This window comes from Crocodylus siamensis, chromosome 4 (genome assembly GCF_052110815.1).
Source record: "Crocodylus siamensis isolate JL-2025a chromosome 4, ASM5211081v1, whole genome shotgun sequence".
Lineage (NCBI taxonomy): Eukaryota > Metazoa > Chordata > Crocodylia > Crocodylidae > Crocodylus > Crocodylus siamensis.
In genome coordinates, this window is record NC_143398.1 from 169,879,074 (window position 1) to 169,903,969 (window position 24,896).

Genomic DNA, 24,896 nt, shown 5'->3' on the forward strand with positions numbered 1-24,896 from the left:
ATAGATAACATTATAACTTTCTGCAGTACCTGACATTGTATCTGTCTTAAAATGCACTAAGAAAGAGTGGTCATTAACTACTAATAAATCACTTAAAAATTCTACTCTTAACACATTACCAAAGAATATTATCTAAGAATATAACAATAACTGATGTAAGAATAGCACTTTATTTAGTTTTAAAATATTTTAACATTCCGCAACTTTCATAAACTTCATTTGAACTTCTTGGTGCTCAGCAATTCTGAAAACCAGGACTTCAAACTTTGGAAATAAAAACAGCCACATATCCAATTCATGTTGTGTGAGATTAGTTTTATGAGAGTAGCTTGAGTTTTGCAGTTTGCCAAGAGCAAATGTGAAAAGTTAGTAAACATAATAACCTCCATCTACCCTCACCCCATGTACAATACATTTTAATATTTCTTTAGGTTAGGCTACACAGAGAAAAGATCTTATTTAAGACAGCTTTAGATATATGCAAATGCATATATTATATATTTCAAGGATATTGTTCTTTTGTCTAAATTTTGTAGGACTTACTAAAGCAAACCTTACAATGTATTCATATTCCAGTGAAGTATACTTATAAAATGAAGGCTATTTATATTTTTACTTGTTGGATGCAAGTAATGAGTAAGAAGACAGTACTTAAGACACTACTCGTTACAATGGATGCAGGTTTTCATATTTTCCTGACATTATAATGTATGGTATTTATGAAACCTTGTACATTAAGAGGAGAGTTAAATGCAACAGTTTAAAACAGATTTCTAAATGGATAGCCTTGCTGCATGCCTGCATATTTTCCCTTTCCCCTGCATTAATTATACAAGATGTTGTAAGCTAAATGACTGCCTGCTATAAGTGCTTTAAGTAATTTGTTGTAAAACCCAAACTACTTCAGATTTACTTACAGCCTCGAAGATGGAAATCCAAGACCAGGAGGGCACAGGCCCTTTCACAGCTGAGCCATTAGACACAAAGGAACGTGAATCAGAGAAAGACATTAAGACTGGTGAGCAACCTAAACATGATGCCTTAGTTCCACAGCCAGCAAAAACAGAGGATACAGATAAAAAGGAATCTCATGGAAAAGAAGAGGGAATGCTTCCCACTTTCTCACAAACTTTGGATACCGATCTGCAAAAGAAAGGAGAAGTAAGTTCTACAGAACCTGATTCAACTGCAAAACCTTCTGTCTCTCAAGAACAAAGGGACTTGTCCACTGAACAACCGAAAGAGAGTAAAGCAGATGAAAGGAGTACAGATGACTCAATACCTTCAAGCCAAGTGATTCCCTTAAAATATAAAGATGACTTTAAAGATGTCCAAGATCACGTCTCCATGCAAGGAATAAGTTCTTTACCACCAGAATCCAAAGTTGATGTGTCGGATACTGTCAGAAAAGAAGCTCCTTCAGAAACATCACCAGCTGTCCCACAGAAATATCAGATTGAAGACAGTTACAAAATAAAACAAGACTCTACTGAACAACAAATTGCCAAAGATTTTGCAAGAGAGGAGGAACGGCTCTCCAAAGACAAAATAGAAACTCTAGAGGCACAAGGAGTCTCAGCAGTGACTGTAGATGCCCCAATTGCAGAAGAAAGGTCCACCCAGAAATTTTCTACTTGGGGGGAAGAAAAGGACATGACAAGAGATGAGAGTGATGAAGATGAAAGATATGATTTCCTTGATGGACAGAAGTCCAAGGTATTAGATGACAGTAATTTTTTTACAAAGTCTGAAGAGAAAGGACTTGCTGCAGACAAAGAAATTGTTCAAAAGGAAGGTGAAACTAAAAAGTCACCTGATAGTCTCAAAACAGAAAAAGAAATGGATCAAGCTAGAGTTTCAGCAGCAATAGATGCCAAAAAGGAAGAACAGGCAAGCGTAAAGGCCCCCACAAGCACATTAAGCCATGAACCTGTAGATAAAGTTCAGTTATCTAAAACAGCAGAGAAAGCTCCTGATGCTCTAAGCTTAACAGGTGAAAAAGACCCAACTCAAGAATTTTCTCATGAAAAAGATATAAAAAAGGATACTAAGGAGGATAATATCTGTATTGCAGAGTCAGCTACTCATGAAATACAAGCAGAAGAGGATAGGTCAGGAATGTCAAAGTATTTTGAAACATCTACTTTGAAAGAGGAAGCAATAAAAAGTGACATTCAGAAGCAAGGCAGTGATTACTATGAACTAAGTGATACTAAAGAAAGTGCATACAAACCTTATCATATAGATTCTCTATTGTCTAAAAAAGAGGAAGATGAATTAGAGCCAGAAACAGATCAACACTCCAGTGCTCATGAAATAGGGTACAGTACTCTTGCTCATACTTTTCCATCTGACAACTCAGAGGAACCCAGTTCACCAGAAAGAATGTTCACTATTGATCCCAAGGTATATGGGGATAAGAGAGATATCCATAATAAAAATAAAGATGATTTGACTCTAAGCAGGAGCTTAGGACTTGGAGGTAGATCTGCAATTGAACAGAGAAGTATGTCAATTAACCTGCCAATGTCTTGTCTGGATTCTATAGCTCTAGGATATAGCTTTGGTCGGACACATGATCTGTCTCCACTCGCTTCAGATATTCTCACTAATACTAGTGGGAGCCTGGATGAAGGTGATGACTACTTGCCAGCAACGACCCCAGCATTAGAAAAAGCCCCTTGCTTCCCTATCGATAGCAAAGATGATGATAATGATGAGATTGAAGAGGAAAAAGCCATGACAGAAGAAAACATTCAGGCTGAATCCCTGGTTGAGTCACCTTTCCTGGCTAAAGATTATTACAAAAATGGGACTGTAATGGCTCCTGACTTGCCTGAAATGTTGGATCTAGCAGGCACGAGGTCTAGATTAGCGTCTGTGAGTGCTGATGCAGAGGTGGCTCGAAGGAAATCTGTTCCTTCTGATGCTGTTGCAGAAGACAGTGGTACAACCCTGCCTCCTGTGACTGATGAAAACCACATAACCCTAAAAGCTGAAAGTCAGCTGGAAGATTTAGGCTACTGTGTCTTCAATAAATACACAGTTCCACTTCCTTCTCCAGTCCAGGACAGTGAAAGTTTAACTGGTGAAACATGCCCTTTTTATGAAGGCACAGATGAAAAACTGAGAAGAGGTCTACCAGCTGACCTGTCTTTGATAGAAGTCAAGTTGGCAGCAGCTGGAAAGTCCAAACCAGAATTTGCTAGTGAATTTGCTGGTGAACAAGACTTGAGCCAGCATATATCTGGTGACTCAATGGTCCTGGTAAGGGAATATGAGCAGGAGAAGAAAGGTGCTGATAAACTAGATACTCTGCTAGAAAAAAGTGAAGAACAGGCTGATGCTAAAGAAATGGATGCCATTAAAAGTAAAGAACATGAGAAAATGAGGCCTGATGCAATTATTGAAGTGAAAGAAGAAGGTTTGGTTGATAAACTTCATATAGCTGGGTCAGACAATGCATTAGCTAAAGTGATCACCAAAGAAAAAGATATTGTTTCTTTATTTATTGAGAAGGAGGAAAAGTCTCTTAGTGTTGTTCCAGAGGTGGCTGAGGCAGAAACACCACAAAAACCAGATTATGATGCTATAAAACATGACCTGGATGTTGCTGCAAGGCAAGTAGATGAAGAATATCAGCGTCAACTAGATAATAAGATCAGTGCATTTGTTACATCTGCTTCAGAGCAGGACAAAACTTACGTAAAAGGAGCAGACTCTGAAATAGAAGAAGCTCCAAAAGACCAGACTTCATTATCCAAGGAACCAAAAGAAGCAGATGTTCTCTCAAGGACTGAGCCTACTCATGTAAAGGACAGCACCAAACCATCTGAAACTGAGATCAAGGAGAAAGTAACTAAGCCTGATCTGGTGCATCAGGAAGCAGTTGATAAAGAAGAATCTTATGAGTCTAGTGGAGAACATGACCAGACCCAAGAGGGCTTGAATGAAGAATCTCTAAAACCAGATGACAACAAAACAGAATCTCAGAAACCTTCTGTGTCAGAAGAAGATATTACATCAAAATGGCCAGCGAAGGAACCTGCCCTTGAGTTCCCCATTTCCGAAGCTGAGTCTGCGCAGGAGGAGACAGCTGAAATCCAAATGGAGAGCATACCACAACCTAAAGAAGAAGCTCCTGATGCAGCTGCAAGACCCATGGAAACCACAGAGCAGCTGCCGTATGGTCTAACAGCTGAGACTCCAAAAGAAGAAGAGCATGAAGAAGGAGGAGGAGAGGAGGAGAAGGAAGAAGAGAAGCAACAATTCATAACAGAAATGCCCCAAGAAGCAGACTTGAAGACAGCTGCCAAAGAAGAAGTGCCAGCTGACGCCGGCTTAGAGGAAATGCCTGAACTAAAAGGGGTTATTGAGTCTGTTGTCACCGTTGAGGATGACTTCATCACAGTGGTGCAGACAACTGTGGATGAGGGTGAATCTGCTTCTCACAGCGTGCGCTTTGCTGCCACACAGCAGGAAGAACTGGAAACAGGAGACTCTCAGCCTGAAGAGGAAGTGGATATGGAGGAACCAGCTGACAGCCAAGCAGAACTCAAAGAAGGCTCGCCAGAAGCTCCTGCCTCACCTGAGAAAGGAGAAATCCTGCTTACTGATTATAAGACTGAGACATATGATGATTACAAAGATGAAACAACTATCGATGACTCCATCATGGACACAGACAGCCTCTGGGCAGATACTCAAGGTGTGCATTATCCTTTTATAAACCTTTTTTTTTTGCTTCCAAATAGACCATAATGACTGAAAAGAGTGTAATAATAACAGTAATAGTAATTTCAGCACGTTTCCAAAACATGGTAAAATACTCTGTCATTTTTTTTAAACAATTTGCTGCATTTTCATTTTTTTTCCCTTCCACCAAAGTTCTGTTAACATTTGTTACTAATCTTCTTTTTATTCTTATAATTTGCTCTGATCCTACAGATGATGATAGGAGCATCATGACAGAACAGTTAGAGACTGTTCCTAAAGAGGAGAAGGCAGAGAGAGAATTGCGAAGATCATCTCTCGATAAACATAAAAAAGAGAAACCTTTTAAAACTGGGAGAGGCAGGATTTCTACTCCTGAAAGGAAAATAGCTAAAAAGGAACCTAGCACACTCTCCAGAGATGAAGTGAGAAGGAAAAAAGGTTCATTTAACACTCCCTATTACTATGTTTTTGCTGTTGTACAGTACTGCAAGGTTACACTGTTGTAGAAGATGAATACCTTAATCGTACTATCTGGAATATTTTTTTAAATCAGATGTACAATTATGTAAAAGAAAAGGTGCTAGGCTCACCACTCCATCACTCCAGCTTTATGCCCAGGTAGCTCCTTGGGACTAGGTAGCACATCTGAGATTAATGCACTAGTCCTTCACCTCTGCCAACTAGGATTAATTCATTCAAGTGGAACCAAAAGCATCAAACTGGAGTAACAGAGCGGTAGGTCTGGCCTGTGGTTGATGTGTTGTCATGTCAAACTGTTTGGTGTTTTTTTCCTGATTATGTGCTTTTGTGTTTTCTTGTTCATAGCAGTGTATAAGAAAGCTGAACTTGCTAAAAAAACTGAAGTTCAGGCCCACTCTCCCTCCAGGAAAATCATTTTAAAACCTGCTATCAAATATACTAGACCAACTCATCTCTCCTGTGTTAAACGGAAGCAGACAGGTGACTGTGTCGTGTTCAATTATGCAATGTGGCTGGCAAACATAGACTTTTTTTTTTAAATCTCATTGCTGTAGCAGCTTCTCTATTGTTTATTTTTATGTTTCCTCCAAGAATATCAGCCTTCACAAACAAAATTGCTTCTTGGTGTTTTGTATCATTCTTCTTTTTTTTCAAAACTTATTTATTTATTATTTAGCAAAGGCCATGATCACATATGCTTGTCATTGCTCGGACTTCTAAGTGCCGTGATTGTATCTTGGCATCGTGCTTTAGTGTGTTGTTGTAGGAATCCCTATTCTCATTATTTTTATTTTACTTATTTTGTTTTCTGGTGGGAAAGTGTTGATAGCTTAAACCATAATATACATTTCCATTTCTTTCTTTCTTTCTTTTTTTTTTTTGCTTTTTTCTCTCATGCATAGTAAGAAGTCTTTCGGACCTATATATTATTCATTTTTATTATCTGCATTGGCACTTCCAAATCTGTTACTGATGTTTCTGCTGTAAACTCAAAATCCACAGAGAGAATCCAGCCACATGCAAGTACAAAGCTGAGAGAAGAAATCTGGGGTCCAGCAAGGAGTGAATTACAGGAAAAAATGTTTTTCAAAATCAGAATATTGGGTTGGGGTAGATGAGAAAAAGAAAATTAAACTATTCATTTGATATCTTAGGTGACATGTAATTTTTTCTGGAGTTAGAATATTGAGTTTTTCAATCTAGTCTCCTTGCTGGTGCTGTCAGTTCAGGGTGGACAAATAAGTATTGGATTTCTGTGTGTATTTAAAAAATAATAATTGGATCTAATTTTCCTGTCACGTAGTTTGACACCTCCAGTTACAGCAACGCAGTTGCTCCAGAGTAAATGAGAGGAGAATTGTGCCTGTCTAGCATACAGCTAATATACTAAAATAGACATATTGCTGTTTTCATGGCTTAAAAATTAAAAGTGGTACTCATTACAAAAAATGGAGCGCCTAACATCTTCACTTCTCTGCCGTCCTGTACTCTACATACAGTGTTGTAGGTGCCTTGTAAGGTCTATCACTAAATCTTCTATAAACATTCCTATAACCTCCTTGTCAGGACTGAGTAATGCCGAAAGAATCAGATGGGAAACCAGTCCAGTGCTTGGGCATGCTTTTCCTGTCATGTGTTGTTGCTGTTTGGCCCTTATGTTAATCTGTAGGGGAATTCCTCATGTTAATGTAAAACAAAACCATCAAGTAGTCAAAAATTTAAAAATACAGTGCAATAGCAAAATCCAGGTTTATTCAAACTTAAAGCTGAAAGCAAATATAAATGCTTAGTGCATATCACCAGACTTCTCAAAAGAACAGAATCTGATTCAATTTCATGGCCTTGAGAATAGAATCAACCAAAAACCAAGATCTGAATATACCTGAAATTTGGAGTAATTTTGGTCTGGGTATGAATTTTGAGGTTTGGATGCATCTCTGAAACAGATTAACATGAACCATATTGCTAAATGAACAAAGTCCCCAGAGCCTAACTTCAGTATATCCTCAAGACTATGGATAAAAACCATAGTAGCTCAAATGTTCTTCTCTCTTTCTTATATACAGTAGTGTGTTAACTCTGCTGAGTGCTATAGCTGAAGGTTAGGGGACATGGAAGCTAAGTACAGAGAGTCAAAAAGCTGGAGGCTGAATCAATTCAATAGGCACAGGTTAGCATAAGCTGCATAGACTGAACAGATAAGGAAGTGAACAGACATTCACTTTTGATTCTGAAAATGCAGTCACATGCCTGCAGTGGCCCAGGCCAGAAGCTGGGGGGCACTAGAGCATGTCTCTCTGCTTGGCTGGAGCAGACAGCTTGAGCCAAGGCTAGCCCACCCACCCTGGGAGTGGGGGCTTGCAGGGGAGGTGCAAAGAATCCTGGGATGCTGGGGGACTGAGAGTTAACTTGAATCTGGAGGGAATCTGGAACAGAAGTTCAATAAACTGTTTTAACCTAAATCAGTTAAGTCTGATACTACATCCATCCAGGTTTATCTTAAACGAGTTTTAGCCATTTTGAAAGCAGTTTACATGCACTAAACTTCTGTTGTTACAGCTTTGAACTAGTTTCCAATCACTTATATGCAACTTCTGTCCCTAGCTGGAAGGGTATCTCATAGACCTGTCCAATAGCCAGCCAGATCTACATTTGAACACCACTGGGGCTATACTGACTTACACTGGGACTGGATTGGTCCTCAGGCATCTTCAGGATTAGGAAACTGAGACTTTCAAGTCAAAATCAACAGATTTGGGGTTTTTTTCTTCCTAGATGATGAAATTAAGCAACCACTTTAGGTCAACATCCATTCCCATTGAAAGCAATGAGATTTCTTGTTGGCTTCAGTGTGGACAGGATTGCATACTTAGCCCAAAATGTCCTCAGAATCAATTCTGAATAAATCAGTGAATATTCCAACCAGTAAAAAAAATTCTAATGAGCCTTATGTACTTGGAAAAGAAATTTGTTCAGAGAACAACCAGGGATTTAGTGTTTGTATTAAACGCTTCAAATCCATCCAGGTTTACACCCCAGTGATACAATAAATGAAATATTGCTATATATCTGTGTAATCTCAGTGACAGACAATAATTCACAAGTAATTTTGTAGTAATAATTAGTAAATAAATATACTGAATGTGGAAGAGTAACAATTTCAATAATTATGTTTTTAAAAGACCCACCTCTTTGCAATATTAATAGAAAAAAGATGACACAATTTTGGAAAAAGGCAATTTATTTCATCATCTGGATTTAAGTACAGTTTGCACTGTGTTTTCTAATTGGCTGAAGTGATAGGACACTGCTGCCTTTATGACATCACATCATGGATGTCATACATTACCCAGAGCAGTTACTTTGTTTTGAACTGAGGCCAACATGCGTTAAGCTTGTGTTCCTATCTTAAATGTTATAGTCAATTCCCCAAGGTTAAACATGTTTCTTGTGTGATTAATCTGGTAGCCGAGCACAAAAGGACAGTGTGAAGTCATGATCCAGATAGTTTGTTCAGATGGAGGAGTTGTTATGCTTTCAGGTAAGTTGGTGACAGCTGTACAACAGTGATCTTCATTTTTATAGCTGTGGCTGATTGGAGTTAAATGCCAATTTTCCTGTTTATTTTGAAGAAAAACAACAGCAGTAACAGATATGGTAAAATGTAATGCAGGCATCTTGTACTGTACTTATTCTGCTGTAAAATTCAGAACTAAAATTATCAGTTCTGTGTTCTCTCTCTCTTTCCTTCTCTCTCTCCTCCTACCTCGATTTAAATTCAAAGAAAAAGGACAAGGCAAGAACATTATTTAAGATTGCAAAAACACTGAGTGGGAAATGCAGCCTTGTGGGCAATGGAGATTTGTTGCAGAGCAGCAGGATTTCGTTCCACCCCACTGCTACTGGCAAGGGAGTGTGCTACAGTTGTCCAGGACAAAGGAGAAACAATCACTGCTACCCAGATTTTGTAAATGGAGGACAATTGGAACTCTAGCTAAAGGAAGTTGTTTGTCCCCTCACAAACATGTTCCAACACACACTCAGAAACTGGTACTGTGCTACTTAAAGAGGATCTCACAAACAGCTGCATCTCACAAGGCACACAACAGTACAGCATGCACATAGTATCTCAATTTCTGAATAGGACTTAAACTTTTCCCCAGGAGGGAATCCAGGCCAAACATTATCAGTTTTGTTTCCACTGCAACTAAAATAATTGTTCATTATTTCTTTACAAGGAGAACACTGAAACAATATATTGGTGTAGATAACAGTGGCTTGAATACTGGTGTTGTAGATAACAGTGGCTTGAATACTAAAATAAACCAAAGTCTGAAGATGTAGTTCACTTCTGCATTACTTCAGTTTTATACCAGTGTAACTCTGCTAACACCAGTGTAAAACTGAGAAATTAATGCAGCAGTAAATCTGTTACTTTTCATGTAGACTTCTTGGTCAAAATTTTCAAAAAGTGTCTAGTGTTTTTTTGGTGCCAGTTTTCAAGTACCTGAAAGGGGCTTGATTTTTAGAAGATGGTTCAGTATTTTCTGAAGACCAGGATCCTTTAAGTTGTCTTAGATTGGTCACCCAAAGCCACTAATCACATTTTAAAAGCTCAGTCCTAGATGAGTGGTTTTCAACCTTTTTTTAATTGCAGACCCTTAAAAAATTTTGAGTGCAGGTGCAGACCCTTTGAAGTGTAAGTGTGGGTATCCACATACTTTTCATTTATCATAGTCATCTTTTACAGACCCCTTAGACATAGTCTGTGGCCCCCAGTGATCTGCAGACCATGGATTGAAAACCACAGCCCTAGATCATAGACCAGTATGAAGTGGAGGATATAATTTTGATTAACTTGCTTGAATTCATAGATTAACTAGCCCTATCACAAATATGTAGAAAATGAATTAATTTAAGCCACTCTGAGCCTTTTGGATAGGGCAGGATATCAATCTAAATAATAAATAAATACATTTTAAAGGTGGCTGCATTTGCTGCACACAGTTTGCTTAGCCAAGCTCATTCTAATTCACAGTCTAATTCATGAGGTTATTGTTTTGCACATGGCTTCAAAGGCAATTGATTATATTGAAGGTATCCTGGAGATACAGATTATTATTTTTAACCAACAAGTCTTTTTTTGGGTCTCACAGCGGCAGGTGGTGAAACAAATCAGGCTCCTGGTGTATTTAAACAAGCCAAGGAAAAACTTTCAGTGAGTAAAATTGTCTTCTCCTCATCCATCTCTGTAAACTCATTTTTGTCCTGATTCTGTAGTTTAATTTTGTAAATGTGTCTTCCTTTCAAAATTCACTTATCATAGCCATTCATTATTGTTTTTATTTAAAATCATCTTGTACACATAGTTGCTGTCAACTCCTCACTTCACTGCTGTCACAGGTAAACTGTATAGTTATGATATAGTTCTGATAATGGTTTAGCAATCTGATGTTAACGCACAGGCTTGGAACTGTAATAAAAGTTCAATAATGTTAAACACTGAGAACCAGCCCCTCAGCTACTGTTAAACAGCATAGTTCCTTCAGGGTTACCAATTCACACCATATGATGACTAGCTGTTATCACTGGATTGTTACATACCACAAGAAAACCCTGCCTTGTGATTGGCTAGACAGTGTCTTATGATGCACTATTACTTTTCTTTTGCTATTTGCTTCTTCAAAGGTAACAGATTTCTGGAAAATATTAACCAATACTATCTGTTACACAGATGGGTGCACTCTGATCAGTTCATAAGGCATTGCTTGGACTTCTAATTTCCACCTTTACAATGTTAACTTTAAACAGTGTTGTTAAATTCCAGGTCCTCCCATATTCTAGCCTACCTCAGACTTCTTTGATTTCATTCCCCTGCTACACCCCTGAATTTCCTCCAATCTGCTAGAGGGTAGGATTTGCATCTTTTTCAGGCTTCCCTGCTCCCTAGCCCTACTCTTAGGACAGTTTTGTAACCTTGCCATTCCAGCTACGTAATTCCCCCAATTTAACGTCTTTGAAGTCGACCCATTTTTCAGCCCAGCTCACTGCTCCCAATGCAATGACCTCATAATAGTTCCCTAGCTCCTCCATAACAGCATTGTTAGCATTCCAGCTTAGTAAGCCCAGTCACTTTCAAAACTTTCATACTCAACTGCACTCACGTATTGTACTTCTGAACAGCATTCAGGAAGAGCCAAGCAGTTCATGATTCCTGGAAAGACCCATAACCCCAATCCAGCAATGAGTGTAAAATATGGTCTGGTACATGTAAAGAAGCATGCATCATGACTACCTGTGTTTTAGTAGCCTGTGAAATAAAGTGCAATTTCCACCTTCCATCTTCAACAATCTGACTCACTACAAACACCAGTTCTCCTTGTGAGGGCCACATGTAGCTCAGTCCTACAAAAGCAGCCTGCATTTAAAGCAGTAGACATTCTACCAGAGACCAAAGGTAGTATATGACAAGAGTTAAGAAATGAAGATGACTGTGGATAAATCACTGGTCTGTGATTCAAGTGATCTCATGTCAAGTGATCTCTACCAGAGACTTCCTGTATAACCTTTCAGCAATCCACTTAATCTCTTTGAAGCACATTCCACTACTATTACTTATGCAGAGTAGTGCCATACTCCTCAAGTCATGTGGAAGGAAATCTATGGCAGAGTAAGATGATGAACTTAGATTTTCTGAAGATACATCTATATGGCAAAATTCAATGTGATGTAGCTCTAAACAACCAGACTAAGTACAGTCAAAAAGCCAAAGGGTAAATTGAGTCAATCATCACAGGTTAATCTAAGCTGCATAGATTGAACTGATAAGCAAGTGAACAGACATTCACTTTTGACTCTGGAAGTGTAGCCACATGCCTGCAGTGGCTCAGGCCAAAAGCCAGAGCATGCTGGAGCACGCCTTTCTGCTCAGCTGAAGCAGACAGCTTGGGCCAGGGCTAGCCCACCCACCCTGCAAGCCGGGGTTTGTGGGGGAGGTACAAAGCATTGTGGAATGCTGGGGGACTGTGAGTTAACTTGAATCTGGAGGGGATCTGAGACAAAAGTTCAATAAACCAATTTAATCTAAATCAGTTAAGACTAATACTACATCCATCCAGGATGGCCAAACTGGTTTTGGCCATTTTGAAAGTGGTTTATGTGCTCTGAATTTCTGTTGTGTTACAGATTTGAACCAATTTCCAATCACTTATACCAGTTTATGTGTAATTTCTGTCCCTAGCCTCAATGCATGTTCCAGCATTTAGAAGCAGGGTAGCTTGATGAATTAGCTTGAGTAGAGCTTTGTGCTAATTCAGCCAGTATTTGAGCTAGCTTGTTTAGGGCTAGTATGAGTATCTCTAAGATGTGATATGTTGTGCAAGGTAGATATACCCTAAATCCCAAATGGCTGCTTTAACACAAGTCCATCCTTTTTCTTTAACTACCAGTATTCCTATTTAAAGATAGGAAAATACTTTGCAAAATATGGTCCAGATTATATTTGGGAACCACACTGTATGTGCTTGTGCACAGTAAAATTCTATTCAGTATAAGAAAGAAACCAAGGCAGAAGGGCAGAATCCAGCCCTTTGTGCTTTAGCTCCCCATCTGTAATAGCTTCCTGACCAGTTCAGATAAATTGCTTATTGTTTAGACCTTAGACTGGTAGTGCTCAGCTCTTTCAAAGTACCTAAACTTCAGCTAGGTGTCTAGTGAGTTATACAGAAGTACCTAATGAGTTATACAGAAGTGCCTCAGTGCATTAAGCACCCAACTCTTGTTGCCTTTCGGTATCCGTACACATCTTTGTAAATCTGGTCCGGCATGTGTTGAATGGATATTAAAAAATGGAATGATACAAAACGGAATGTGATAATTTTATTAATCTTATTTTCAATTTCTACTTAAACTATTTGCCACTGATTATACTCCTTCATATATTGTACACAGTTGAATAAAACACGTTTTCTCTATTAAAAAATTTCTGTTCATCGTACTGACCTTTCATCTGTTAGATCATGGCTCTAGAGTATGGTACCAAATTGGTACAGTACTGCATCACAAAAGTCCAATTTGATAATGCAGTAGGACTGAAATAATCTCTTTTGCTTTGGAAATTAGAGAGTCTCCAAGGCAAAGTATGGGAAATTCTGTTCTTATCTGTTTAATTTAGCTTTTATTTTGAAAAGGTTCATGGGTTCATTCCTTACTTCACTTCAAGTGACATAAATGAGTCTCCTGTGACCTGTGAAACTAGACCACTATAAAACTGGTGAAGAGACTCAGGTGGGATAGGGACATACATTCAAAAGCCTGAGCCTGAATTGATTAAATCTTTGCAGGTTAATCTAATCTGGCTAGGGTGAATCACTTTGTAACTGTACAGACATCCCAGAAATGCAGGCACATGCCTGCAGTGGCTCAGGCTAGAAGCCAGGGGGTGCGAGAGCAGCCTTCCCTTCCCTTCCACAGTGGTGAGCTGAGGGGCGTGTGGCCAGGCCCTGGCAGGATTAGTGGGGTCTCCCCCACCTTGATAATACAGCATTTATCAGCCCATCAGAAAACAAACAGCCTCTCTCATTATTTCAAACTCTTCTTAAACAAAGAAGGAATGGGGGGACATTACTATCTGAGCTTTGATCAGCTCCAAAAAGTCCTAAAGCGACACTGCTGTGTGCCACAGCAGGGACTGTAGCCAGCAGGTGGTCTGCTTGCTAATGCTGAGGTTTCTGTATAAGGCAGAGGGTATGGGGGGAACCATGTTTAGCAGGGAGTGGGGAGGGGAGGGGGAAAGCAGGAGGAAACCAGGCAGACATTGCTGTGCCTGCAAGTCTCTGTCAGAGCTGCAGTCAGGTAGCAGAGGGGAAGGGCCAGCCCTGCTGTGAAGCAGAGAGCCCCGCCCAGCCCAGAGAGCATGCTGGGATGCTGGGGAACTCTGATTTAACTTAACCCAGTAAGGGGTCTGGGACAGACATTGCATAAATCAGTTTGACCCAAATCAGTTATGTCTGATACTACATTCAACCAGGTTTATCTCAGACCAGTTTCAGCCATGTTCAAACTGATTTATGTGCACTGAACATCTGTTCTGTTACAGGTTTAAACCAGTTTCTGATCACTAAACCAGTTTATGTGTAATCTCCCCCTAGCCGTGCAGTATGTCTTAAATAATATATCTGACAATACCTCAGTTTCTAAGGTTTGAATGTAAACAGGATTCTTTCAGTCCTGCTAGACATTAATTGTTCAGCTCTGCAGATCTTATTCGTTCTGAGTAGTATTTACATATTTGTAGTTCCAGTGGGACTGCTCAATAATTTCAGGCATATGTAAGTAAAATATTGAGGAATCAAGCCTTCATTGCAGGGAAAGTGGCTTTCAATCATTCTTTAAAGTTATATATTATACCCCTGGGAGAGAAAAAAAGTAGACTCAGATTATAAACCCCTTTCATTGATGAGTGTTACTAACCTAAGTAGCCATCTTGACTTGAACTGCTCACAGGAGGAATTATCTCACTGTTGTCACTAAAAGATTCAAAACCTGACCTATTATGACTTGCTCATCTTTCATGGAGTTTAATGATTACAATGTATTATATTTCACTGGATTGCACAGTAAAAATGGCAAAACAAGTGATGTTACCATGTCTTTCTACCTTTTTGAATAATAAACGTACATTGTTTTCTAAGCCTCACACTAACACAATTTGACTATAGAGGAAACCATCTGCAAGGACAGAAAAAGGTGGTGGACTTGATTTTAAAAAGCAGGTGTTGTCTTTACCTGAAGCTCTGCACCTGCAATGAATGCATTTGTGTCTGTAGTTAACAGGATAATAAAATGAATTTAAAAACCTCTCCCCTCTTTTCCCCCCCCACTCCGAAATGGAGTGGTATTGAGGCCCTTCATAGAATTAGTCCCTTCTCTTTCATGTGGGTCTTAGAAGTTTATACATACTGATTAAGACAAGGGAGAAGTTTAATTCATAGCTTGGCATTTTTTTCTTTATCCATTTTACATGCATCTTCCTTTTGGTCAGCTTCATGTTATCTTTCTTTTGTTTGTTTTCTCATGACTAGACTTCCTCTTTGTCAAAGATTCCTGCCTCAAAGTCTAGAGCAAAGTCAATGCTTCCTCCAAGACCCAGCTCAGCTTGCTCACTAACTACTAAAAGAGCTACTTTTCTCGATACAGACAGTTATTTTGTACGGCCCTCCTCAGCGGGCCCAAGAGACTGCTTGCCATACTCAAAATCAGATACTAAGGTAAGGTAGCAGAGTTAGTAGAGAGGGTTAGCTCAGAGAGTTTTATAGGTGACTTCTTCTGTGGACCTAAATCACTCACCACTGAATCTTGGTAGCACACAGTGATATTATTTGGGAATACTTGTATCATGTAGCAGGAGAATTGGGAACTGGGCTGCAGAATATAAGCCACAAAATAGATAAAAACAGACAAGTATGTTATGAATTCTCCAGACTGAATTCAGTGGTGACATCAATGCCATATACACGTAGAAACCAAACCTCCCTCCACTGGGAATATAGGGGCACAGCTCCATTGACTTCAGTGGAGCTGCATCCATTTGTGCAAGCAGTGTGTCTAGTGTCTAGTCCCTGGTAGGAAGCTAGTTGTAAAATAAGTAAGAAAGTACAGCAGCCCCAATTTGTCTTTCAGTAGGAATAAAAAAGGGGGATTTTCAACCATTTACTATTCCCTGAAAACCATACTTAATTGCCAGAATACGAGGACACACCTCTCAGGAAAGGCAGAGACCAGTTACACCAAGCTAAATTTGACAGTGCCTATGTAGAGGTTGAAGCAATGTAAGCTCAAGATGGAGCAGTCTGCTTTGTCTTTCCTTTCCCCCTTATGGATGGCTTTTCATTCTCATCCCCCTAGACGATCATTTAATTTGCTTTACACACCCATTGAATGCCAGGTTGGCAAACATTATGCTCTTAGCCCCTTCCAAATTTATATCCATTTTCTGACCAACCTACACTTGGTGAATCTTATACCAGTTTAGCCCATCAGTGTATTTGGCCCAATGATTACCAAAGGAGACTCTGCTCATGCCTGGTTGCCTTTGGTTGTCCATCTCATAAGTGCACAAAATCCTTTAATTTCCTGCGATATCCTCTGGCCTAAAAAAGGTAAAGAAGCAGACACACTGATATAAATATGAAAAATTTGGGCATAAGAAGGAAACAAGCTAAGCCTCCAACAGGTCTTGTTAGATAATTCAATCAGCAGCTGAAATTTTTTTCTTCATTTTTTGTAAAATATAAAAATTTAGTGTCTCAAAATGCAGCAGTTTTGCATTCAAAGCAAGCAATTATGTTGATTATTGTGCCTTGTAGGAGTCAAATTCTGCAATACCAAATTTATGTTTGGATAACATACCAAAATTATGTTTGGACCATGTATATTTGCTTCTATTTTCATGACCAAATCCCTTTATAGTACATGACCTTTTTGGACCTCTTGTCCCATGGCCTTAAAACCAAAATTCTCCTTTAAGGGCCAAATCTAAAGCACACTGGATTTAATAGGAAGTCTCCCTCCCTGACTTTGTTGCAATATAAATCAAGATACAGGAAATCATCCCCATCCATTGAAGTCACTTGGAGGTTTACATTGACTTCAGTGGAGCAAAATTAGACCTTAATACAAGTGGGGTCAGCGTAGTGGGAGAGTAAGAATTCTATTTAAAGTGGAGCTATGAAAGAAACGGAGGAAAGTTTACCTTGAAATAGACAGCAGGATGTTTAAGGGATGGTAAAAATGAGTTTGCTGGAAGAATTTTTGGCAGTGCTCTGTACTGGTTGAACACTATTCTTACTGAAGTCAGAGAGAATGTAACTTTTCTTGAGAGCAGAGTCCTGCCAACACCGAGCACTTTTGAAATCCTTCCCTTAAGATATTGTCAGTTTCAATACTAGATATTGAAACGCAGCAAAGCTGAAGTGACTTACCCTACCTGATGCACCATGGCCAGCCAAACATTTTCAGAGCTTCCTGCATGAAAAATAAACAATGGATTGTGCTAGTATTAAACCAATGGGAAATCATGTTCTAACATTTCATGCATGCTAAATGCAGCCATTTATTCTCTTTTTTTGCTTCTATTAGGATGGAGTAACCAAGAGTCCAGAAAAGCGTTCATCTCTACCAAGACCTTCCTCCATCCTTCCCCCTCGGAGAGGTACCTCAGGAGACCGAGACAGAGATGAGAACTCTTTCTCCCTCAATACCTCTATTTCTTCTTCAGTACGACGGACCACCCGTATGTTTTTCTGCAAGCTAACACTTCCCTGATGCTGTTGGTTTCATTGCCCGGCTATATCAATCACCCAACCAGTAAATCCATTCCTTCCTTCCCTTTGCATTAAAATATACGACTGAGTTGTACTGCTTGAGAGCAGACCCTGCACCTCAAAGATTGGACATGACAAGAAAATCCCTTCATGTGGGCTTGTGAGTTGTCTGAAACATTCAATACAGGGCTGTTTTAAACAACAGCAATAAATAGATCCAAACCTCCAATCAGTAGTACAGATTTAAAACAGAAGTCTCATGATATGAAGAATCTGCTAGTTAATAAAAAGAGTCATACTGCTCCAGTTTAAATGGCCTTCTAGTGCTCAGTCAATGCCAACGCAAGACCTTGCTCAGCATAAATGTATAGTTGTCACAAAATATGGGCAAACTAGTAGAATGACTCTTCAGAAGAAAGATGCAGCTAAACAAAATGGTCTTTTCATCAGGAACAAGTCTATAAAACCATAAATCAAAACAAGTTGCCATAAAACTAAGGAAACATAAATGAAGCTCCTTTACTAGTCTGGAATTCAGTCCCAGCCTCAGAACCTGGATAGAGTATCTTATAGATTGCTCTCATTTCTGCCTCTTCAGAAGCCACTCTTACAGCCATTTCTAGAGGAACGTAAAGAAGATAGTAAAATCCCCTGAAGACTGTTAAATAATGTTCCTAGGTCTCCATGGGGAAAATGCAGATCCTCTCTGTACATAATGACTTCTGGATGGCACAACAGCCTATCCTCCTGAAAGGCCATGAGTGCATTTTCCACAAGGGACAGAAGGCTGAGAAATAAAAAATAAGTATGTCAAGAGTACTTTCTTGTGGGAAAAACCTACTCTATTTCAATCACAGTAAGACAGTCTTGGTTGGGGAAAAAAGAGCTTATTCTGGGAAAACTGGAGGTGAGGGTAAGGCCAGTTTAATTTGCTTAAGTTGTCATGTATAACAAAGAGACTTTCTCCTTGGCCCCATAAGCAGCAGTCTGATCCAAATACATTGAAATAAATTGAATGTTACCATTAACTTCAGGGGGATTTAAATTTATCATTCTTCAGCAAACCTCAGTACATGCAGGTATGTACTGCCAGAAAGGACAACATTTAGACCTCCAACTCTGCTTGAAAGTTTAGGTTTTTTGTTTTGTTTCATGTTTTCTTTCCTGCTGCCCAGATTAATATTTCTAGAATTTAAATTGCCTTGGCTAAGCCTTGACACAAACACCTTATTGAGGTGAAATGAGTTTTCAGCTCATGCCTTGGATGCTTGCTAGTTGCATGCCTTTAGACAGCTTTCTGCAAGGCTGTCTGAACAGGGCACATTCCCAGTATACAAATTTTTCTGGAGAAAATTCTCTCCATAATGACAAGGGCTGGGCATGCATTTGCATTTGACAGGGCCACTACAAAATCCCCCTTTTGTTTGTTTGTTTTTCCCCATATGTGTCCATAGTATGAATGTGACTTTAATCTAGGTATTCATGTAGTAATCATCTTATTAATTCTCCTAATAAAACAATAATGATCTAGATACTGATCGATAATTGGTATAAATAGGTCAAAGGAATTATGACAGTTTGTATCAGACAAGTATCTCAGTCTTATTAAATTACTATGGATACAGGGTTACTACATAAGGTTAATGATCAAAAGTAGCCATTCATTCCAAATCCACTGTTCAAAGTTTAAGAACAAAATCATCTCCACTGTATCTACTATTGCCTAATGTCCACTGACAATAAATAGCAATCTTTTCACTGACTTAAATTTTGGTGTTCCATAAAAGATTTTTTGAGAAGTATTTATCTGTGGAGTTCTTGTTGTCCATAGAGACACTATGAAGAAGACAAAGATGCATCTATGTAGTTATAATACTGCCTTATCTTCCATGTAGGATCAGAGCCAATTCGTAGCAGAACAGGAAAAAGCGGCACTTCTACACCCACGACTCCTGGATCTACTGCGATCACTCCTGGTACCCCACCTAGCTACTCTTCGCGTACCCCAGGGACTCCTGGGACGCCCAGCTATTCCAGGACACCCCATACTCCTGGAACTCCCAAGTCTGCTATCCTAGTGCCCACTGAGAAGAAAGTAGCCATCATACGCACTCCTCCCAAATCTCCAGCAACACCCAAGCAACTACGAGTTATTAATCAGCCTCTGCCGGACCTCAAGAATGTCAGGTCCAAAATTGGATCAACAGAAAATATCAAGTACCAGCCAAAAGGGGGACAGGTGAGAAATAGATTCATATATAGTTGATTTATTCTAAGTGCACCACAATGGGATTAGTAGGGGAAGGGATTAATAATCAATTTTGAATTGATTTACAGATTTTAAGCAGAGTGTTTCTGGTGTACACTTGCTATTTAAGTGATTTTAAACTACAGGGCCATGATTATCCCCAGAAAAATATTAAAGTGAAAACCAACATGATTCAGAAAATACCTGACCATTTTTATGAGTAACAAGAACATGCAGAGTTTTTTATACTTAATGCTAATAACAAGTTTGGGAAGGACGTTAAACCTTCAGACTTTCACCCAGTCTCTAATTATTGGAAAACAGAGTGAGGTCTAATGGGAATGGCAGGTCATCTGACATCTGACTGCATAAGGTTCTTATACTTTCTTCCAAAACTTCTAGTACCAGTCACTGTCACTGGCTAGATATTAGACTGCACGGACCACTGTCCGCTTTCTGTAGAGCAGTCTCTCCTTTCTAAGCATTGTGGAAATGTCTGTACATATATCCATAGAGGTCAAAGTTATTTGCAAGCAAGCAAGATTCCTGCAGCTAAAAGAGCATTACTATATCTTGTAAGATAAAGGAAGTGGCAATTAGTCTTATTAATGCTTAATGAAAAAGCTACAGAAAATAGCCTATTCCTTACAAAGCTGGAATACTGGATCAGAAAAATTGAAACCTGCAACAGGCTTAAAACTTGGACCAAATTCAACTTTTCTGAGGATGTAAAAAATGTGGGTTTTTTTATTTTTCATAAAATACTCCTGTGAACTTCAGGTTGGTTTGTGACCCAAGCCTCTGCAAAGTACACTGCCTCTTCAGTTCTCACTAACTTCATTAGCTGAAGGCCCACCACTCCTACACCGTGAATGGTCACTACTCTTTTGACTCTGGGTCCAGTTCTATGGCCTGTTAACGCATAGAGAGGAAAAAGTACAAGACAATTTATGAGATTCCCACTGGATCTCACCAACTGCATCCTGATCCTGCCAGGTTCCTTAATGACACAGTAGAGTTCTTAGCACCTTGCAGTTTGGGGTCTGTAGCAAACTCATCAAATAAACCCAGTAAAGACAATGTATCACCACATACATTCCTTCATTGATCTGGACAGGTTTGTCTGCAAGTATTGTTGATACTTCATCTCCTACTTTACATGTACCATAGCACGCAATGTAAAAGCCATATACAACTTCAGTAGAGTCCCTAACAGCTTTCTTTCTTGTAAATATTGTGGCCAAAGCTAAATTTCCTTAACAGTTTTGCAAAGCTACAAGGAATCTTTGCTAAGATGTCAGGAAGAATCTGTGAGTAGTTGTTTTGCTCATTATTATAAGGAGTTATCAGGTTTGTAGATGTACACAGTGAAAAATGTCAAGCTTCATTTGCTTGCTGTGTGTGGTGGTGTTTTCAATTATTTAGTCTTTGAGCCCTCACAATTTTGCCTTGTTTTTCTGCCAGACACTCTGCCCCTTCTGCACTGAGATGTTTTTCTCTCATGTAATATTAATTCTCCTTCAGTGCTGTAGCAGCTGGCAATTCTTTCTTCTCAGGGAGGGTCACAGGGGAAATTTTGTGGGTGAATATAATGTGATTGAGATGACAGGATTTTTTATACTTTATTTCTTAATTACATGTGCCTATTAAGCTGTGGCTTGGGCAACAAAAATGACTCACTCAATACTTCCTTTATGCCTTCCCCATATCATTCTTGTTCTGTCTAAATGAAAGGTTTTTAGTTTGTTTTTCTTTTCTTGTTCAGTCTTATAGATTCAAGTGATCATAAAAAAATGTGAAACCATGTTTTCTTTCTTTTTTTTGGTCACTGCCCTCCTATATCATGTCTGGCACTGAATATTCCAGTGGCTGAAATGAACTGCTTTCTGCTATCTACTTTGACTGATGAAATATGAAACAAATAGAAGGCAGTTTGAATTTTATAACCTGAACTAGAAGTGCTGATAGTAATAACCATAGGAAAAATATATCTGGGCAAATAAAGTAAGCAAAAATGACATAAAAATTACAGGAGACACATAGATATGCAACCCTAAAGTGTCATTTGGAAAAAGTCTCTTCCCTTTGACTAGAGGCACATCTTAACTTAGCACAAGGTCCATTAACTTACAGCTGTCCTAGGGAAAACAGTAACATTGTGATGATGCCAGAGTATGAGGTGCAGGGCTGAAGAAGTAGGCAGTCTGAATACTAAATAAATCAAGAAAACACAGTTTCTGTTTTGAATTTCATCAGCAACTCATCAGCCAACAAATGTATTTAAATTCAGCTGTGTCTCACTATTTAAAACAGCTCAAAAGACATGATGGAAAAACAGATTTCATATTAAATCTCTACTAGTTGTATGTGGTCTGAGACATGTTTAATTGGCATTCTTCATTACCAAGAACCAAAGGGGTCCTCTGCCTTGTAATCTTAACCAAGTGGTGGCTGTCTGGATTTCTCCTTACAGAAAAGTAAGAAGAAATGCATATCATTCTTGGTAAAGCTCAGAGACAACATGGTTTTAGCACCACATCAGCTATGAAGGAAATACTGCACTTTCAATAGTAACCCATTTGCCTCTGTTATTTCTATGATATCTCAAGGGAAAGAGTGGGAGGGAGTTGGTGGGGGGCTAGGGGGAGGAAATTTGTTGCAGATGCCAAGAGTATTTTTGCTATTTTGATGTTTTCTTCTCAAATTTCTGCCCATGGAAGTGAGAAGATGTTTGTAAACAGTTTAATTATACCAAAGGACTTTGATTTAATCTTCTATATAACAGCCCTAGGATATATGTTAGGTCCCATATGCCAACAATCAAGGAAAAATTCTATTAAAAAAAATACTAATTTAAACCATTGCCTGGATCCTCAGCTGGTATAAATTGGCTTCCTTGAAGTCAGTGGATGAGGTCTGTCAGTCAGTCTAGGTTCACCCAAGTCAATACTGGGCACTAGGGGTGTGTGAAGCGGGCCCTATTCGATTCAGATTTAGGCCAAATCAGGGACAGTGATTTGATTAATTGATTCAGATCATGGGCCCCATTCAATTCAGCCGAATCTGAATCTAAAGATTCAATGCTGATTCAGAGAATCAGTGATTCAGACACAGAAACAGATTTAAAAGTTTTTTCCACATACCTTGAGGTACCAGACGTGGCTCATGATTGTTGTGATGCTGGGGTGGATGGAGCATCCGGAGGAGTCCAGGGGACCCTCCATGTGCTTGGTGGTGAACCCAGAAGTGAACTGGAAGTACTTCTGGTCCACTTCTGGGTCTGCCGGGAAGTGTGTTGGGGGTCCCCTGTGCTTCCCCCCATCAGTGATCAGCTGCAGGGGGACCCCAGGTACCCCCCCAGAGCCAGGAGGCACCAGTCACTAGGCCACACGGGTATGGGAGGGACCCCCCGAGCACGGTCTCCAATAGACCCAGAAGTGGACCAGAAGTGCTTCTCGTCCACTTCTGGGTCTGCTGCTGAGTGCGCTGGTAGCCCCCCGCACTTCTGTGGGACACTCCATGCACCCCAGCATCACAGCATCCACGAGCCACCTGCTACCTAGAGGTACGTAGAAAAACCATTTAAAGCTGTCTCTATGTCCGAATCTCCAAATCTTTCCGAATCTCTCCAAATCAATTTGGAGAGATTAAAGGGTCTCCTGATTTGAGTTGGATTTGGAGATTCAGCCACCAAATCGGGCTGAATCGCCGCCGAATCAAATCAGGGACTGAAGCTTCACACAGCCCTACTGGGCATGTCTACATGGGGTACCACATCACTATAGCATATGTGGAAGAGCTACAGAATGAAGTTAAGGAAGTTTTTGTGGAGGCCAGTATTCTGTAAATGTGACTCGAAATGCCTTTCAAACAGCTCTAAAAAACCTCGAGAACAGGGAAGAAAATAAGTACTGAGAGTCAAAGTACGTGCTGCTTCACCAGTAGTGTTCCAGGAGATTAAGAGGAGTCATCTCCTAATCCATCCCAGTAACACTGTAAGGGAACAGCCCACAGCCACTACTTTCCATGAGTGATTAACAGGGGAAGCTGCTGGTACTGCTGGCAGCACCGATCTTACGATGGAGGGGCAAATCTGGCCGGGTCTGGATGTGGTTCTGGCTTCACTTTCCATTTACCATTAAGCAACCCATTTCCTTAAGGTGTGGCCCACTGGTGAGTGTGCCCCTTTAACCACCCTAGAAAGATAGGTGTGAAATGAGATTCTGCTCTTAGTTGCAAACTCTTTAAAGTGTAATTTAAAAAACTACCAGCAAGGCAAGCTAAAGAAGCATTTTCTGCCATGTTCTGGTTCTTGTCAATTAAATGAAAATTATTGTTTGTAAGATGTGATCCTTTTAAGCAAGAAAAAAAATTACAGACAATCTGGATCAGATTTATATAGTTAAATACAAAATACTCAACCCTGATTTGAGTAAACTGAGAAGTACTTTCATTTTACTAAACAGGAAAGAACGTATTCTCTTAACCACAGTTTCTATTTAAATATTTCACATCTAAAAGAGGGTAGATCCTGATCCTCTTTTCTCATATGCCAGTTTTTATTGGCATAGAGAAAATAAAACCCTATCAGTTGAAAAGCAAGGCCTTTCTTACAATGCTGGGACTGATCTCCAGGTCTAACTTTATGCAACGGGAAGTACTGTAGATCAGAAAGTTGATGGTAGTGTGTGTATAGGGAAGGATTATTGTTACTAAAAGATCAGGCCTTTTATGTAGGAAAACTCTGAATTCATTTTTTGAAGGCCAGTACCACAGAATAATGTGCTGAATCTTGCTTCTTTTTGTTTTTGACTGGCTTAAGTCATATTTTAACATTGCTACAGGTTTGTTTTTGGAGGGTGGTGCGTGCTTTACAATTTTTACCTTTCTACCTGTCAGATACCAGATATGGTTATAAATGAGTAGGTGGTGCTGACTGCTGATCATAACCATCTCATGGTTATGTTGTTCTCTCATGTGTTCATTTCAAAGGGGTAAGTGGACATAGAGCAGTGATTCTCCATCAGGGTGCCATGGCAACCTGGATCACTTTGAGCTCCTTTCAAGGGTTCTTTGGGGTGCCATGCAATGTTGGCACCATTAGGTGTGCAGACATCATTCACATGATA

At 39.5% G+C, this 24,896-nt stretch overlaps 1 protein-coding gene across 36 annotated transcripts in view; it reads left to right on the top strand.

Moving 5' to 3' along the window:
• MAP2 (microtubule associated protein 2) overlaps nucleotides 1-24,896 on the top strand; it is a 366,938-nt gene that overhangs the window by 318,703 nt on the left and 23,339 nt on the right. For 15 of the 36 annotated variants that reach the window (XM_090044877.1, XM_090044872.1, XM_090044880.1 and 12 more), the window contains 7 exons: nucleotides 908-4,708; nucleotides 4,948-5,154; nucleotides 5,542-5,676; nucleotides 10,353-10,414; nucleotides 15,279-15,464; nucleotides 17,335-17,488; nucleotides 19,415-19,758. In XM_090044877.1, the coding sequence (XP_089901003.1) occupies nucleotides 908-4,708; nucleotides 4,948-5,154; nucleotides 5,542-5,676; nucleotides 10,353-10,414; nucleotides 15,279-15,464; nucleotides 17,335-17,488; nucleotides 19,415-19,758 (4,889 nt within the window). The remainder of the gene's footprint in view (nucleotides 1-907; nucleotides 4,709-4,947; nucleotides 5,155-5,541; nucleotides 5,677-10,352; nucleotides 10,415-15,278; nucleotides 15,465-17,334; nucleotides 17,489-19,414; nucleotides 19,759-24,896) is intronic. The other 21 variants (XM_090044879.1, XM_090044884.1, XM_090044888.1 and 18 more) reach the window with 7 other exon arrangements.